General features: G+C 63.0%; 2 protein-coding genes across 2 annotated transcripts; both read right to left on the minus strand.

The window, feature by feature from the left end:
- Positions 1 to 246: 246 nt before the first annotated feature.
- On the minus strand, positions 247 to 7,802 carry LOC122188841 (multiple epidermal growth factor-like domains protein 6). Its single transcript, XM_042887469.1, has 16 exons — positions 7,673 to 7,802; positions 7,086 to 7,226; positions 6,684 to 6,824; positions 5,217 to 5,351; positions 3,760 to 3,909; positions 3,320 to 3,463; positions 3,073 to 3,240; positions 2,829 to 2,978; positions 2,212 to 2,355; positions 1,991 to 2,131; positions 1,623 to 1,772; positions 1,364 to 1,510; positions 1,164 to 1,283; positions 906 to 1,043; positions 508 to 642; positions 247 to 413 (listed from the first exon to the last, which is right to left on the minus strand). Exons 1-16 carry the CDS (start codon positions 7,800 to 7,802, stop codon positions 247 to 249), a joined length of 2,301 nt encoding a protein of 766 aa, XP_042743403.1.
- A 1,219-nt stretch (positions 7,803 to 9,021) lies between these two features.
- On the minus strand, positions 9,022 to 10,540 carry WFDC2 (WAP four-disulfide core domain 2). Its single transcript, XM_042887452.1, has 4 exons — positions 10,321 to 10,540; positions 9,990 to 10,124; positions 9,303 to 9,455; positions 9,022 to 9,224 (listed from the first exon to the last, which is right to left on the minus strand). Exons 1-3 carry the CDS (start codon positions 10,538 to 10,540, stop codon positions 9,304 to 9,306), a joined length of 507 nt encoding a protein of 168 aa, XP_042743386.1. The 3' UTR covers positions 9,022 to 9,224; position 9,303.
- Between the last annotated feature and the right edge of the window lie 4,705 nt (positions 10,541 to 15,245).

The raw sequence follows: 15,245 nt of genomic DNA on the forward strand, positions 1-15,245 counted from the left end.
GAAGGGAAATGTGCTTTTAGGGAGGTCTGACTGATGGGGATGAGGAGCAGTGGCCAAGGTTGTGGACAAGTGCTGCTGGTTTAGCATGGCCAGGTCTGGTGAGAGATCCCTTCTGCTCCTCATCCCTTTGGGTGCCCTCACCCTAAAGTCAGTGTCTGTGCCAGGAGCTGAGCCTGGACCAGATGAACTGAGCCCCTTTCCAGAAGGCTCTGCCTCCCCTGAGGGCCTGAAGTTCCCTTGTGTCCCCTAAATCTGGTCCTGTCCCTCAGTCTCCTCACCGCCAGGTATCTGTGTACAGACATGGCCACAGCCATTGCTGCAGCACTTCTGGCCCTGGGGACACTCCTTGTCAGAGCTGCACAGGTCCAAGCACGTCCCGCTGCCCCTGGGGATGGGGCACTCTCCCTCCCTTCCTGCAAGGCAGAACGCTCTGTGAGGCACCCATCTGTGGGCACCCACCATGGAGTACCCTGCCATCAGGGGACAGGGCTGGACCGTGGTTCTCACCTCTAGGCATGTCCGTGCAGACATGGCCACAGCTGGTGCGGGTGCATCTCTGTCCTCGTGGGCACTGCGAGTCGGCATCACACTGCTCTGGGCACCGGCTGGCACCGTGCTGTGGCACAACGGCAACATCGTGCTCTGTGGCAGGAGAGGACACTCACCTGGTGCTGAGCTGGGGCTGGGCATGTTTGTTACTTGGGTAGAAAGAGGGGAAGGCACAGTGGACAAGGGGGTGAGTGGATACAGGGCCAGAGCAGGCACAGCCTTGGCAGCCCCAGCACACAGCTCTGTTGTGAGGTCCCTATTGGTGCAGGACGGCCACGGTGCCACTGTGGGCTCAGAGAACAGCAGACCCCATCTCTGTCCCTGCTGCTGGCTGACATCCCAGCCCAGGGGCTCACCTTTGAGAGAGGCAGGCATGCAGACATGGCCACAGCCATTGCTGCAGCACTTCTGGCCCCAGGGACACTCCTCATCCAAGCTGCACAGGTCCAAGCATGTCCCGGCATCCCTGGGGATGGGGCACACTCCCACTCTCCCTGCAAGGCAGAGCGTGTGCTGCAGGACTCCCACCTGTGGGCACTCATCCACAGGCACCCATTCATGGGACACCCAGCCGTGGGCACCCTGTGGTTCCCGGGCACTTAGATAGTGCTCACCCCCAGGGATGTCCACGCAGACATGGCTGCAGCCCATGTGGGTGCACCGCTGTCCCTGGGGGCACTGTGCATCAGTCTCACACTCCTCTGCACACTGGCTGGAGGCACCACTGCTGCTCTCTGCAGGCACAGCCACCTGCGGTCACCATCTGTCCCCAGAGAAGGTGGCTGCTCCCCTCTGCCCAGCTGCTCTCCACTACCTCTGGGTACAGCCACGCAGCCCCAAGTGCATCCTGTGTTGCAGCACTTCTCATCCCTCCTGCACACGCTGTCATCTAGGCACTGGTTCCTGCGTCGGCGCCGGGGGTCCCAGCAAGGCTCTGCCTGGGGACACTGCCCAGGGTGTTCTGTGAGAGGAGGGGCTGCGGCTGAGTGCGGGGGGTCCCCCATACTGCCAGCACTGCTGCCACTGCTGCTCCTTGCCCATCGTGCAGCTGAGGCCCAACTGCCTGCCCTGACCTCTGGCTGGGCGGGAGCAGCGCATGGCGCAGCCAGAAAAGCAGCACTTCTCCTGCCTGGGGCAGTCCCGGTCGTGCAGGCAGTCATCCTCCTCCGTGCATGGCTCTGATGTCAGCTGCAGCCTCACCTTTGGGCACTGCCCAGGTTTGTCTGAGAAAAGGGAGAGAAGGGGTAGCAGGGCCACAGGCTCGCCTGCAGGGACTGAGCTGCAGGCATGGCAGTCTTGGCACCTTGGGGGCACTCTGGTAGCATCCTATGTGCCTTCTGTGCACCCAGCTGTGGCTGTGCCTTCCACAAGCTGCAAGAGGCTGGGCACTGAGCCCGGCTGTGTGAGGCACTGCAGGCACAGCCCCATCCTGCCCCCTCACCTGGCTCTGGGGCCATGCAGACGTGACCGCATCGACTGCTGCAGCACTTCTCATCTCCTGGGCACTGCCCGTCTCCTGCACAGGGGTCGTGGCACTGGGATCCTGCTGCCTGCTCGCTCAGGGGGCAGATCCCTGGTTTCTCTGGAAGGCAGGAGATGTGCAGCTGGGGATGGTTGGGCATCACCACAGATGCCCTGGGGGGGCTGTTCAGTGGCTCCAACCTTGGGCCGGGTGCAGGCACACGTAGTCACAGCCCCGCAGGCAACACTTCTCCTCACCGGGGCAGTCAGAGTCACGCCGGCACCACTCTCTGCAGTCGTAGCTGGGGAACAGCCCAGCACTGGCCGGGCAGAATCCATCCTTCCCTGCAGGTCATGGTGTGGGATGAAGTGGGTCCCACTGCAGTGCAGCAGCCCCATGGGGACACAGCCCAGCGCACATGGGCAGGGTGCATTGCCTGATCCATCACTGCATCCCTCCGTGTTGGGGCCCTCTATCCTGCAAGGTGATCCCCCATCCATCATCCCCTTGCTCCCAGCTGCACTCGCTGCGCCCAGGCTGGCAGCTCTGCTGTTGGTGTGGCTCCAGCTGGCAGGGGCAGGGCTGGCAGAGCTGAACTGCAGAGCAGAGCTTGGATGGTGGGGTCACTGGGTTGGAGGTGAGAGTGGGATGGACCAACTGCAGGGTGTCTTCAGTGTCCCCACCACATCCCTGCTGCTGTGTGCACTGCTCCCAACCCAGCCCCTCTCTGCCTGTGGTGGGTGCTGTGGGCACCCCTTGTCCCCAGGCCGTGGCCCCGCCTGTAATCCACGTCCCACCCCGTCCCACCCCGTCTCACGGGCTGGCGCTGCAGGCAGGCACTGGAGGCCGCAGCTGCTGTTGCAGCACTTCAGCGCGTTGGGGCAGTCGCTGTCACCATCGCACTCCTCCCGGCACGGCCCCTCCAGCTCCGGCAGCGCCACGGGACACTCCCTGGTTTTGGGTTTCTCTGGTGGAGCAGAGCGATCAAAAGCAGCCCTGAGCACCGCTAGAGAACGGGGGACATCGCATTGCCCCCGACACCCGGAGCTCCGTGCCCTCACCGTGGCTCAGGCACGCCCGGCGGCACGCTGCCCGCGTCCCGAAGCGGTTGGCGTTGCCCCCGCAGCCGCTGTAGGGGAACGTCTCGCAGCGCCCGGAGGTGACATTGTAGAAGAAGCTCAGCTCGTGGCCGCCGCAGGGCCCCGGCATGGCGGGGAGATGGCAGATGTCTGCAGCACAGCCCTGAGCGCCCCGCGGAGCCGTGGCTGTCGCCGTGCACGTGGCTCCAGTGGCACACGGAGGCCTTACCCTGCGCCGGCTCCACGCAGGCTGCGCCGCAGCCCAGCGGGCAGCACTTCTGGCTGCCCAGGCAGTCTTTGTCCTCCTGACACCGAAAGGAGCAGGGGTAAAAGAGCCCCTCTGGGGCCGCAGCGGGGCAGGCACCGGGCTTCTCTGCAACACCGAGTGGCATGGCTGGGGGTGAGGTGCGCCCCGAGGGCACCAGTGGCAGCACCGGTAAATCTGCCCTTGTGGCCCTGTGTCACATCCCACAGCTCCCCCTGCTGTGTCTCAGACCTCCCACACCCCATCCCAGATGCCCTCACCTACCCCATCCCAGCCTTGGGAGATGGGGGCCACAAGTGGTGCTGGAGCTGCTCTGGGTAATGGGGACAGGACAAGGACAGGGATGGGGCTGGTGGACAAGGGGTGCTGGTGGTGGTGCTGAGGCTGTGCCAGTGGTGCCATACCTTCTGCCGGGGGTGTGCAGCGGAGGCGGCACTCGTGGGAACAGCACTTGAGCCAACCGGGACATGCTGAGTCATTGGTGCAGAGAGGGGGCTCCTGGTGGAGGCAGCGTGTGAAGTCCCGGGGACACAGACCTGGTTTTTGCAGCTCCCCTGTAGCGGGATGTGGAGTCAGGGCAGCACCCAGCATCACCCTGCCTGTGGAGGGGATGGCTGCAGCCTCTGCAACCCACTGCACCCCTCCCTGCCACGTGCACCCCAATGCTACGTGCACCCCTGCCCTACGGCCTCTCCCCTCCCGGTGCAGCCCCCTGGCATGAAGCTCATCCTCTTTGCATCACCCTGGTGCATGTTCTCAGCCTGGCTGAGGCTCCAGTCCATCTCTCCAGGAGGAGGGAGGTCACTGCTGCCATTCCCCAGCGGTGTCACACAGATGAAGCCGCAGGCAGTGAAGCAGCACTTCTGGTCCTGCAGGCACCCTCTGTCGTCATCACAGGCATTGGGACACGGCATGCGCTGGGGCTGAGATGAGGGTTGGGGGCAAATGCCGGCGTGAGCTGGGGAGTAGGAACATCTGAGTGGGGAGCTCGGGGCACTGCGCTCTCCTTGCAGCTGGGAATCCCCCTGGCCCACAGCTGAGGCTGCTGTTCCTGTGCTGAGCCAAGGGATGCCATGGGAGCACCCCTTCTGCAAACACCCCTCGTCAGAGCTCTTGGCAGCGCTGTGCTGTTTGAGTTGCAAACAGAGACACTGCTGGGAAGGTTTTACTGCAAACAGCAGCTGTTCCACTCAAACAAAGGAAAGCTCCCATCGCTGCGGAGGCGGCAGTAGTGCAGAGCTGGGCTGCTCCGGTGCAGCTTTGTCCCACGCAGGGTGGGACGGGGCACTCGATGGTGTGTGCCCACTGTGCTACCCATTGGGTCATGGGGTTGGATCAGAGGATCACAGAATCACAGAATTGTAGGGGTTGGAGGGGAACTCCAGAGGTCATCGAGCCCAACCCACTGTTAAAACAAGTTCCCTATAGGAGGTCACACTGATAGGTGTCCAGACAGGTCTTGGATATCTTGGATATCTCCAAGAGAAGGAGAATCCAGCACCTCTCTGGGCAGCACTCATCTGGATGGATCTGCATGAGTCAGGTGCTACATGCAGGGCTGAGGAAGGGAGGTATGGTCTGAGGAGGAAACTGATCCAGGGCTGCAAGGGAGAGGCTGAGAGCAGCTGTCAGCCCTGAGACCCCACAGCAGCACTGTGTGCACAGCACCCAACTGCTGCCCTGCACAGCCCCCGCGCAGCCCCTGGCCCTACCCAGCATCCCTGGTGCTGGGCCCTGTGAGAGCAGCAGAGGATAGCAATGTCCCAGTTCAGAAGTGCCAGCACCGAGGGATCCCGGGGCAGGAGATGCACACAGGGTGCTCCTGGACAGAGCTGGCTCAGACCCCCCTGCTGGTACTCACCATCTTCCTCCCCCAGTGCAGTGCTCTGCTCCATCCCGAGGAGCAGCCCCAGGAGGAGGCAAAGTCCCAGGCACATGGTGCTGCGGGGATGCTGCGTGCCCACAGCTGAGGCAGTACTGGGAGCTGCCAGGGGTGCTGCAGCACAAATGGTGGGGAGCGGGCAGAGAACAGGAGGAGGGATCGTTCCCAGAACCGCAGGCGCCCTGCCAGCCGGCTGCTTATCTCTGACCTCACTGCGCTTTTGGGTCAGGATGACCCATGGGGATGGGGCAGGGACAGGGACAGGGCAGCGAAGGTCACACAGGCACCATCCCTGCAGTACTGCACAGCAGAGCCTGGACAGCCCCCAGGATGGAGCACAGTAACGGGTTCAATCAGGATAGGAAGGAGTGGAGCTGCATGGCTCCCAGCACGAAGGCGCTGCTCCTCTCCCTGTCCCCAGGGTGTGCTCCATCTGCCCCTGACTGTGCTTCCAACCTGAGTTTCACACTTTGGGATGCAAATAAACCTTTTCTTGGTGCAAGGAATCTGAGTCAACAGGTTTCTGGCACTCCTGTTGGGACAGCAGCAGTGTTTCCCCAGGACCCTGACAGTGTGGTGCTGGTGCCTGGGGGGCACAGCATGGAAACAGGGCCTCCTCTCCCTGCCCCGGGGCTGCCTGCAGCCACGTGTCCACCCACAGTGCCTGCACCATGGAAAACTCCCAGCACACTGCAGGCAACAGAAAGCACTCACTGCAGCCCGGCTGCCACATGCTGGTTTATTCTGGGTCCACGTTTCCAGGTAGACTGGGGGTGTCCATGCCATGCACAGGCTGGCTCGTGCAGAGGAGCTGGATGTGGGGGTTTGCCTTTGTCCCTGCAGCACAGCTGTGGGAGGTGGCAGAGACTTCAGCCAGAGTCAAACATTGCTTATTGCCCCAGCCAGAGATGCTGCCAGAGGGATGAGAGCAGTGGGGCAGTGGGTGCTGCAATGGCAGTGGGGTGGAATGGCCCTAAAATGGCAACTCCCAGAGCCACCCCCACAGCCAGGGCTAGGCTGTGCCTGGAAGAGATGGATGTGGTGGTCAGAGCAGGACGAGTGCTCCATCCTGTGTTGTCCCTTGCAGGCAGGGTGTGGGGTTCGTCTTACCCTGCAGTGGGGGAACGCATGTGCGACCGCAGTCCTGCAGGCAGCACTTCTGGCTGGGTGGACAGTCCTTGTCCTCCAGGCATAGGACGAGGCACTCACCAGCCCTGGTGCTTGTGGCAGGACAGAGCCCTGGGCGCACTGTGCACGTGCAGAGAGAGGGAATGGTGTGGTGAGCCCCTGGCCTTGGCTGCTGCCACTTCCCCAAGCCCCCACCGGCCCCCAAAGGGGCACAGTGCTCCTGGGCAAACGGGCACTGGCCCTGCAGGGAGGGTACTCAGCCAGGGAGGGGATGGGGGAACGTGGCACGCTCTCTGCCCCATGGCTCAAAGCTTTTACCTTCGGTGGGCAGTTTGCAGACGTGGCCACAGCCAGTGGTGCAGCACTTCTTGGCCCCAGGACAGTCAGCATCGCTGTCACACCGATCCAGGCAGGGGCCCAGGGAGCCTCGCAGCACCACGGGGCACGCACCGGACTTCGCTGCAAGAGAGCAGCCCTGAGCATCACAGCCCTGAGCATCACAGCCCCACTGTGCCCATGGGAGCTTGGCTGCATTGGGAACTTGTGCCTTGTGCATGGCTTAGGGTTGCAGCGTGCCCCTGCCCCAGCTCCACTCTGGCCTCCATCCTGCCCCCATCCTGCGCCTGTGGCATGCATGGGGAGTGCACAGGTGTGCATGGGGTGTGCACACCCATGGAGGATGCACGCCTGGAGAGGAGTGGGGATGGGGGCAGCAGGTACCTGTGTACGGGGTAGTGCAGGTCAGCCCGCAGCCAGAGAAACAGCACTTCTGGTCCCCGGGGCAGTCCCTGTCATCGGTGCACAGGTTGGGGCAGGCAGCATCACGCCGGGCTCGCTTCCGTGGGCAAAGGCCGGATTTGGCTGGAGAGGACAGGGGGCTCAGGGTGCAGCTCAGAGCCAGCCTGCCCCTGCAGCAGTGATGCACTGCTCTCACAGTGACGAAATTGCCAACCCGTGGCTCTGCCCTACTGCACCTCTAGCCCAGCACAAGCACAGCCCCCCGACTCGGACAATCTTACCTGGCTCAACTCTCATGCAGCGGGCGCAGCACCTCTCCCCATGGCCACACGCAGTCTCATTGCAGCAGCTCACCCCACAGCTCACCCCCACAGGGCTGCCCAGGCTCTCTGTGAGGGAAGCAGTGCTGTGTGCTGGGGAGCACGGCTCGCCCCGTGGCACCCATCCCCTGTCCAGCACCAGCAGCTCCACAGCTCCCCGTACCTGCAGTAGGGAGCAGGCAGGCGCGCACATCCCGGAGAAGGCAGCACTTCTCAGCGCCGGGGCAGCTGTGATCAGACAAGCAGTACCTCCTGGTGGGGCGCGTGGGGCTGCTCCCCACTGCCGGGCACACGCCTGCTTTGCTGGGGGCAGGGAGGGCGGCTGGTGGCCGCTGGCCCCTGTGTGCCCGGCGTGGTGGGGGGCTGGCAGCGGGGCCATCGCCGCGATCCCCACGGTGCTGCTGGGCTGGGGCAGGCGGCAGAGGCAGGGCCAGGAGCAGCAGCACGAGGGCACAGGTGCTGGGCATCGTGCTGTTGGGGCTGCTGTGGCACTGCGACTGCCAGTCGGTATTTAAGTCTGCTGGGGGGCACCAGCCCATGGCAGCGCGTGTTTCCAGGGCTGTGGGAGCACTGAGCATGAACAATTCGTTTCGAGGGAGACTCCCAGAGCAGTGCTGGGCTCTCAGCCCGTGGCTGGCGCATCCCCTGCAGCGCTCCCTTTCCAGGTCACCAGTGACCCGCAAACAGCCAGGCCAGGGGATGTGGGAGGTGCTCCCCAACCCTGCTCCCTGTGCTCCCCAATGTGGGCACCTGGGAGAGCCTGGTGAGCCTGTGCATCCCATCACTGCTTCCCAGAGCCCACCCCATTCTGCCCGGGAATCATCAGCATCACCTCCTAGCATGCATGGAGTGGGGAGTGATGCTGCAGAGCCTTGGTGGGATGTGAGTGGGGACGCATCCATGCTGCAGGCACCAGGCTGTATGGGGCAGGCTGCAGGGTGGTTGTGTGTGCCTGGCTTAGCTGTGCTCTATGTAATCCCCCAGCAGTGCATTCAGAGGTCCAAGGGACCGTTTGCTCTGGCCCTTGGGGTTCCTCAGCTCACATTACCTCTGGGAGCTGTGAGGCTCCTGGGAGGATTGGAAGAGCAGCAAGAGCAAGGGCTGGGTCCGAGCAGGGTGGGCAGGGATGGGGCAGGGACATGCAGGCTTTGTTGCCCATGGCTCCCTCAAGCAGCTGCCATGGGCGCTGTGCTGCTGGTGGGCTGGGAGTGTGTAGTGCAGGGGGTGCTTGGAGAAATGCTCTGCCATTGCACGCAGCAGCAGCAGCATTGTTGTCCCCCTAGGCCATCACAGAACTCATCTCCATGGATGCAGCTGCAACTGCATATCAGGCCCCAGTTGGAGCACATCCCTTAACTGGCTGAGGAGCAAACGTCAGAGCAGCTGAGACTGTGGGACAGCACTGAGCAGGAGCATGGGCTGGGGAGCCTTGGGGAAATGGGGCCTGGGATCAGCACTGCAGGAACGGTGCTGGCTTGGGGTGGGCATTTGTCTGGTGCAGACCCTTCTAGACACTGCCTGCTCCAGCAGCCATTTGGGCACACTGAGTGCACTGCAGAGTGTAGCTGGAAGCGCATCAGGATGGAGACGCGGCCAAAAACAGGGCAGGGAGTGGCTGCTTTATTGGCGAGAGTGCAGGGGGCTGTGGCACACCCCGAGCGGGGCCCTCGGATGGGAGTTGAGGCTGAAGGCTCCATGCTGGGGTCCCAGACAAAGCCGGGGCAGGAGGGCACCAGGGCCTGGCCATGCAGCTTCACATTGGGCAGCAGCTTCCCTACAGCTGGGATGAAGGAGGCTGCACCTGCAAAGGGAGCAGAGGGCTGTGAGCAGGATGGGGCAAGTGGGACAGGAGCCCGGGGCTGGGTGGGTGCTGACTGACCTCAGTACAGTGGAGTCACACAGGAGACCTTCCCGCAGCCATTCCTGCAGCACTTCAGGCTCCCAGAGCAGTTGGAGTCCATCTTGCACTGGTTAATGCAGAGCCCCAGCATGGGGATCCCTGGCTTCACGGACGGGCAGGTGCCAGGTTTCTCTGCAAGGCGAAGGACATGGCGTGAGACCCGCTGTCCCCAGCAAGGTGTGCAGGGCTGTGTTGCAGCTCCTGAAGCTGAGTGTGGTGAGCACCCTGCAGCAGAGCGGCTGTGGGGCCATGCCTGGTGCAGAGCCGGAGAGGGCACTGCTCGGAGACCCTTCTTGAGCTCATTGCTGGATGCAGGACAGTACCGGGGCTGATGCATTGTGCAGCTGGTACGTCCCAAAGAATGTGAAGTGCAGTGGGTGTGTGCTCTCTGCCCCCGGCAGCGATCTCAGCAGCACCAGGGATGCTCAGAGCCAACCAAGCTGCAGGCAGGAGGAAGAGGTGAGTGTGGCCAGCACCACCCAAGGCTGTGTGGGCAACTGCTCCATTGAAGCATAGCCCAATCCTGTGGGGCTCCGTGCAGAGCCCCATGACTGTGCTGCAGGCAGAACACAGAGGATGCCCAGGACCACACCGCTACCGAGCGCTGGGAGCCCCGGAGGCATTGGCTCATGGGAGCAAGACTTGCACCGACCCTGGGAGCGTTACCGTTGGGCTCCTGGCAGGCCTTGCCACAGGCCGCCGGGCAGCACTTGAGGGTGCTCTCGCAGTCGCCATCGGACTGGCACCCCATCGTGCAGTTCGCTTCTTCTGCTGCTGGCTCCGGGCACACGCCGGCTTTTACTGAAAGGCAAAGGCACACGGTATGGGTGGGAGGGCTGTCTGGAGGCAGGCGATGCTGTTCCCAGTCCCGGCGTGGGCTCAGGGATGCTGCAGAGCGCAGCCACGCTGCAGAACGTGTGCCTGGAGCCCATCCCCAGCAGGCCCCAGGCCAGGAGTGATGCCGGCTGCTGCCGCGGGGCCGTGCGCTCATACTCACTCGTGACATTCAGGACGGATGCTGGCAGCAGCTCTGCCCAGAGAACCAGGAGCCCCGCGAGGAGGAGCGCGCTGCTGGCCTTGGGCATGGTGCAGGGGAGCTGTGCGTGTGCGGGGCCACCCGGCTGGGCTTTAAGCTCCTCTCCAGGTGGGGCGGGAGGGGACTGCCTTCCGGGTGGCTCATAAGGAACTGGCTGGGCCAGGCTCCCCCTTCGTGCCATTGCACAATCCCCAAGTATCAGGTATCTGCTCGCTGCTGGCAGCTGACCAGGAAGTGGGAGCCTCGAGGAGCCCAGGCGTCTACACAGAAAACTTGCCCGGCAGGAACAGCAGCCAAGCACCGCGCGCTGCATCGCCATGCTCGGCATGCCAGGAGCCCCCAGCCCACAGCCCGTGGGGCACAGAGCCACGGCAGGCCCTCCAATGGTCAACTCAGGGTTGGGGCCAGCAGTTCATGAGGCGCACGTGACAACTGTGCTCAGATCTGTCCGGTCCCTGGGCTGGCAGCCATCGCGCATGTGAGCGCAGCCCCTGCCCTGGTGAGCTGCCTGGGGATGTGGTGGTGCTCAGGTCGGTGGCAGGCAGGCAGTGAGCTGCTGTGTGCTCTGGCTGTGTGCCCTCTGCTCCATGGTACCAGGCAGTCCTGCAGCCTGTGCATTGGGTGCCTGGCAGTGCTGAGCAGCGCCAAACCGGGCTGTATTTGAGCAGACCAAGCAATCCTAATCACCCCACGTGGCTGCTGGCTCTCATCACTGTTTGCCGCTCCACCAGTTCTTGCTCATCTGCAGGTGCTACCAGCAGTGGTTTTCATTCCTTTGGGTTTGCTGACGGAAGCAGAGCGGCTCAGCACCGTGCTGAGGGACCTGAGGGGCCTCAGCCCTTCACTCACTGCTCCAGGTTTGGCTCAGTGCATTTGATCACTGAGTGGGATCCAGTGCTCTGTACGGTGATGGTGCTGCCCAGCTGCAGGGCTGGGGCTGGATCTTCTCTACTGGGCAGAATCCAGAGCATCTCTGGCCCCAGCCCTATCCTGGATGTATGCCCAGGCTGAGCCTTTCCTCTGCAGTGTGAGGGTGGAATTGGGGCCCTCCTTCATCGCTGAGTCCCCATCACTGCATCCGCAGCCCTCACAGCTTTGGGCTGCAGCATCCTGGAGCCGTGTGGGCTTGGGGCTGCATGGGTTCAGGGCAGGCAGTCCCCGCTCTGAGGTCACGAGCTGTTTGTCTGCTCGGCCAGCATCTATTTCCAGGTAATTTAAGCCCACAGTCAACAACGCAGTGAGGCACGGAGCAACAGTAAATCAGTAACTGTTTGCATTTGCCGCGGTCCCCTCCCCAGCGCGTGTGTTTATGCAGTAACAGGAGCCGGCGCTGACACCCGCGGGACACTCACTGCATTTCATTGCTGTGCAGCATGGTGGGAATGGGGCAGCAATGGGGATAGCACTGGGATAGCATTGGGATAGCATTGGGATAGCATCGGGACAGCATCAGGATAGCATTGGGATCACCCCACACCCTGCAGTGCCTGCTGTGTGCCAGGAACTGTGGGAAACTGCTCCAAGCTGGTGCTCCTGGCCCCGGGGCAAATAAAGGAGCTCCTGCATAAAGGCAGCCTTGTTGCACCAGGACATGCTGCTGCAGCAGCTGGCTGGGCTGAACATCAGGCTGGGCTGAGTGCACGGTGCTGGGCTGAGTGACAATGTGTCCCCACTGTGTGCTGCACAGGGACAAAATCCATCCTGACCTAACGCTGCAGCAGGGCTGGCACCTGGCAGTGGGGCAGTGCTGCCCACCCCCCAGCTCCGGGATCAGCTCCATGTCCTGCTGTGATCTGTGCTGCTGCACCTGTGCCGGTGCTGCCAGCAGCACTTGCCTTTGAGGTTCATCACTCTGCTCAGATGGCTGATCTTCTAATTGCCCTTATCAGTCCCTTTGGCTTGTAAAATCTGTAGAGTGCAGCATTTCCTGAGCACTGGTGTGAGTGGGATGGGGCCGGGGGGGCTGCGGACGTGCGGATTCCTGCAGCCAAGCTGCACCACGGCAGCCAGCAGCAGGGAAACTGCAGAGGGTGGGAGCCCAGAAAGCCCTCCAAGGACAGCACTCATGGAGAGAACAGTGCAGAGCAGGGCAAGGTGCCGGGCTTTACCCAGGGGTGACACCGTGACCCCCGTGGGACACTGCTCAGCTCCTGTTCTGCCTAGATCTGCCTGCAGCCAGCAGGAGCAGCTGGGGAGGCACAGAACCTGCCGGCTGCAGGGCCTGCAGCTGTGCCTGGCTCAGCCCACGCACTCACCATCGCTTCCCAGAATATGCTTTGGCTCCTATCGCCCACACACAGCATTCAGGATGCTACTGTCCTGCCCTGGCTCTGCCAGGTGCTTCCCTACCAGAGGACAGGGACAGCCATGGCTCTGTGAACCGCGGCAGCCAGCTCTGTGCCAAGGTATGTCATGGGCAGGACCCTGGCCCAGGAGCCCAAACTGATGGGCACCTTCCCTCAGCAGAGGAACAGTGAGTGCACTGCACCCGGTGACCACAGCTGACCCACAGGTGGCAAGAAAGGAGCTGAGGTCACAGCCCCTCCATGAAGAGCACAGCAAATGCCCAACAGGCAGTGTGGCTGTGCACCCCGGCAGGCAGGGACACTGGGAGAAATGGGGACACCCCTTCCTTCAGGCTCAGGCACTTTCTGAGCTCAAATCACGACATACAGCCTCATTCATGGGCTGATGTTCTGGGAATTCTGACCGCTCTGGGGGCTGTCCCACCCCTCCAGGCATGCCCCATGTAAGTGGAAGTGCTCTGTTGCTGTCCCCAAGCTCTTCTTGCCCCCATGCTACCTGCATGGCACGGATCTCAGTGGCACCGCTCAGGGCTGAGGAGCTGTCAGGCAGTGCCTGGCCCTGTGCTGCTGCAGTGTGTCCCACCGAAGGGACAGCAGCCCGTGCCAGCCCTGCAGTGCCCTGGGAGCTGCTGTGACCCTGTGCCCACCTCATGCACTCACCTATGGTTACAGCGGCCGTGGCAGCTGGCTGCAGCTGTGTGCACAGTGCAAGGATAACCACAAGCAGAACACCGGCGGCCTTCATGGTGCTCCCAAGGATTCCGACAGCTGGCGTGGGTCAGCGGGGGTTTATATCCATATGAGGCTGGGGAGGGGCCACCACACACATAACCTTTGGGTGCTGAAACTCCTGCTGCATTTCAAGGCTGTGCCCGAGGCAGCAGCAGCCCTGTGTGATGTCATTAACTGAGAAATCATTTACCATGGTCCTCTCCCACTCCCAACAGCCAGGCTGGGTGGGGACGTGAGCACTGTGCCTGGGTGGTGGCAACATGGGCGACAGGCCAGGGAGCACGAAGGAAGGGGCTGGAGTTCCCTGGCTTGAGGACAGCAGGGTGGTCAACAAAGGGGTGGCAATCTTCTCTCCACAGCCACTCTCCATAGCCATGGGACTCATCACCACACATGTCAGATGCCGCCCGGGCCTGGAGAGAGATGGGACAAGCTGTGGGTCAGGGAGCAAGGGTGGGAGGCAGGAGGACGTCTGCCCACTGTGCTGTGCCCACACCTCGGTGTTGGCTCCTGCCTGCCCCGTCCCCATGTCACAGCCCTGGTCCCCAAGGGTGAGCATGGCCTCAGGGGGTGCAGAGTGTGGGAAGGCGCTGTGCCGTGCCCCCACCCGCCTTGCACCCATTCCTCTGCAGGGCCAGGCAGGCTGGGTGCGTCACGTCGGCAGGGTCAGTGTGGGGCTGCCTCCTGCCTGCCCCATGCCCCACTGCACCCGATCCCTGCGGGTGCTGCAACCCCCAGACAGGGTGGGGAGCTCATAGGGAGGGAAGGGTGAGCGGTGCCACGATGTGCCGCTCTGTGCCACGTGGCCCCAAGGTGGGTGACGCAGCCAAGGTGACCCAGACACTTAGCAATGCCTTCGTGTCCCCATGGGGCTGCGCATGCGGTGCCATGACCCATCTGCTCCAGCTGCCTCTTGCTTCAGGGCCTGCCTCGTGGGCACTGCGCTCACTCGGCAGAGCCACGTGGTGGAAGCCAGATGCCCCAAGGAGTGGCTGTGGCTGTGGGTGGTGGGTGACAGATGTGGTGCAGGGCTAGGTATGGGGTAGGGGGCTGCAGGGTGGGAGCTGCATGGTGCTGGGGCTGGTGAGGAGGAGCAGAGCAGGGAACGGGGAGAGGCCATGGCTGAGCACCAGGCGGGCAGGGACTGCTCCTGGCGGGGCTCCTTTCAGCCCACCTGCAATTGGGCGCCAACGTGCCGGGCCGAAGGGATCGCTGCTGTCTCAGAGGGGGGATTGTACACCTCGCTGATCCTATTTCCCTGCTCGGAAATTCCTGTTTGCGTCATCCATGCTCCCAATAGCCAAACGCGCTTGTTGCTAGAGAGACTGCAACTGAAACAAAGGGAACCTTCAGCAAGAGAAACAAAAGGCCCCAGAACAGTCCCATCCCCGCAAGGCCGCTCAGAGAGACGCCCCGACGTGAAGACGAGCAGCGCCGCGACGGCAGCGTGGGGATTCATAGTCACAGCATCACAGCATGGCTGGGCTGCAAGGAACCCCAGCGCTCCCTCAGGCCCCCCACCCCGTGCCGTGGGCTCTCTGTCCCACCTCCCACCGCACATCAGACTGCTCCGGGCAGCTTCCATGGCCTTGGGCACTTCCAGGGATGGGGCACGCACAGCTATCACCGGGTCCCCTCGGCCGTGGGGACCTCCTGCTCGGTGCGCGCAGCCCCCTCCTCTCCTCGCTCCGTCCCGGTCGTGCCGTGCCGCGCCGTGCCGCCAACGGTGCGCGATGGCCGGCAGGGGAGGCTGTTGCTCCGCCGAAGCACGGAGCCGAGAGCGGCTGGGCGCTGCCCGACACTGAACGGAGCCGAGCCGAGCCGAGCCGTGCCGAGGAGCGGAGCTGA

This window comes from Lagopus leucura, unplaced genomic scaffold (assembly GCF_019238085.1).
Source record: "Lagopus leucura isolate 7727_CA_CO unplaced genomic scaffold, USGS_WTPT01 Super-Scaffold_100083, whole genome shotgun sequence".
Lineage (NCBI taxonomy): Eukaryota > Metazoa > Chordata > Aves > Galliformes > Phasianidae > Lagopus > Lagopus leucura.

Excerpts from the sequence above, each read along its gene's own strand:
- LOC122188841 (XM_042887469.1), bottom strand. The coding sequence starts at position 7,802 with ATGGCCCCGCTGCCAGCCCCCCACCACGCCGGGCACACAGGGGCCAGC. Across the intron at positions 3,910-5,216 it reads TGCACTGGGGGAGGAAGATG|GGGAGCTGCAAAAACCAGGT; the intron begins GTGAGTACCAGC and ends ATCCCGCTACAG. Across the intron at positions 414-507 it reads CTGCACGGACATGCCTAGAG|GAAGGGAGGGAGAGTGCCCC; the intron begins GTGAGAACCACG and ends TCTGCCTTGCAG.
- WFDC2 (XM_042887452.1), bottom strand. The coding sequence starts at position 10,540 with ATGGCACGAAGGGGGAGCCTGGCCCAGCCAGTTCCTTATGAGCCACCC. Across the intron at positions 10,125-10,320 it reads ATCCGTCCTGAATGTCACGA|TAAAAGCCGGCGTGTGCCCG; the intron begins GTGAGTATGAGC and ends TTTGCCTTTCAG. Across the intron at positions 9,456-9,989 it reads GGCCTGCCAGGAGCCCAACG|AGAAACCTGGCACCTGCCCG; the intron begins GTAACGCTCCCA and ends TTCGCCTTGCAG.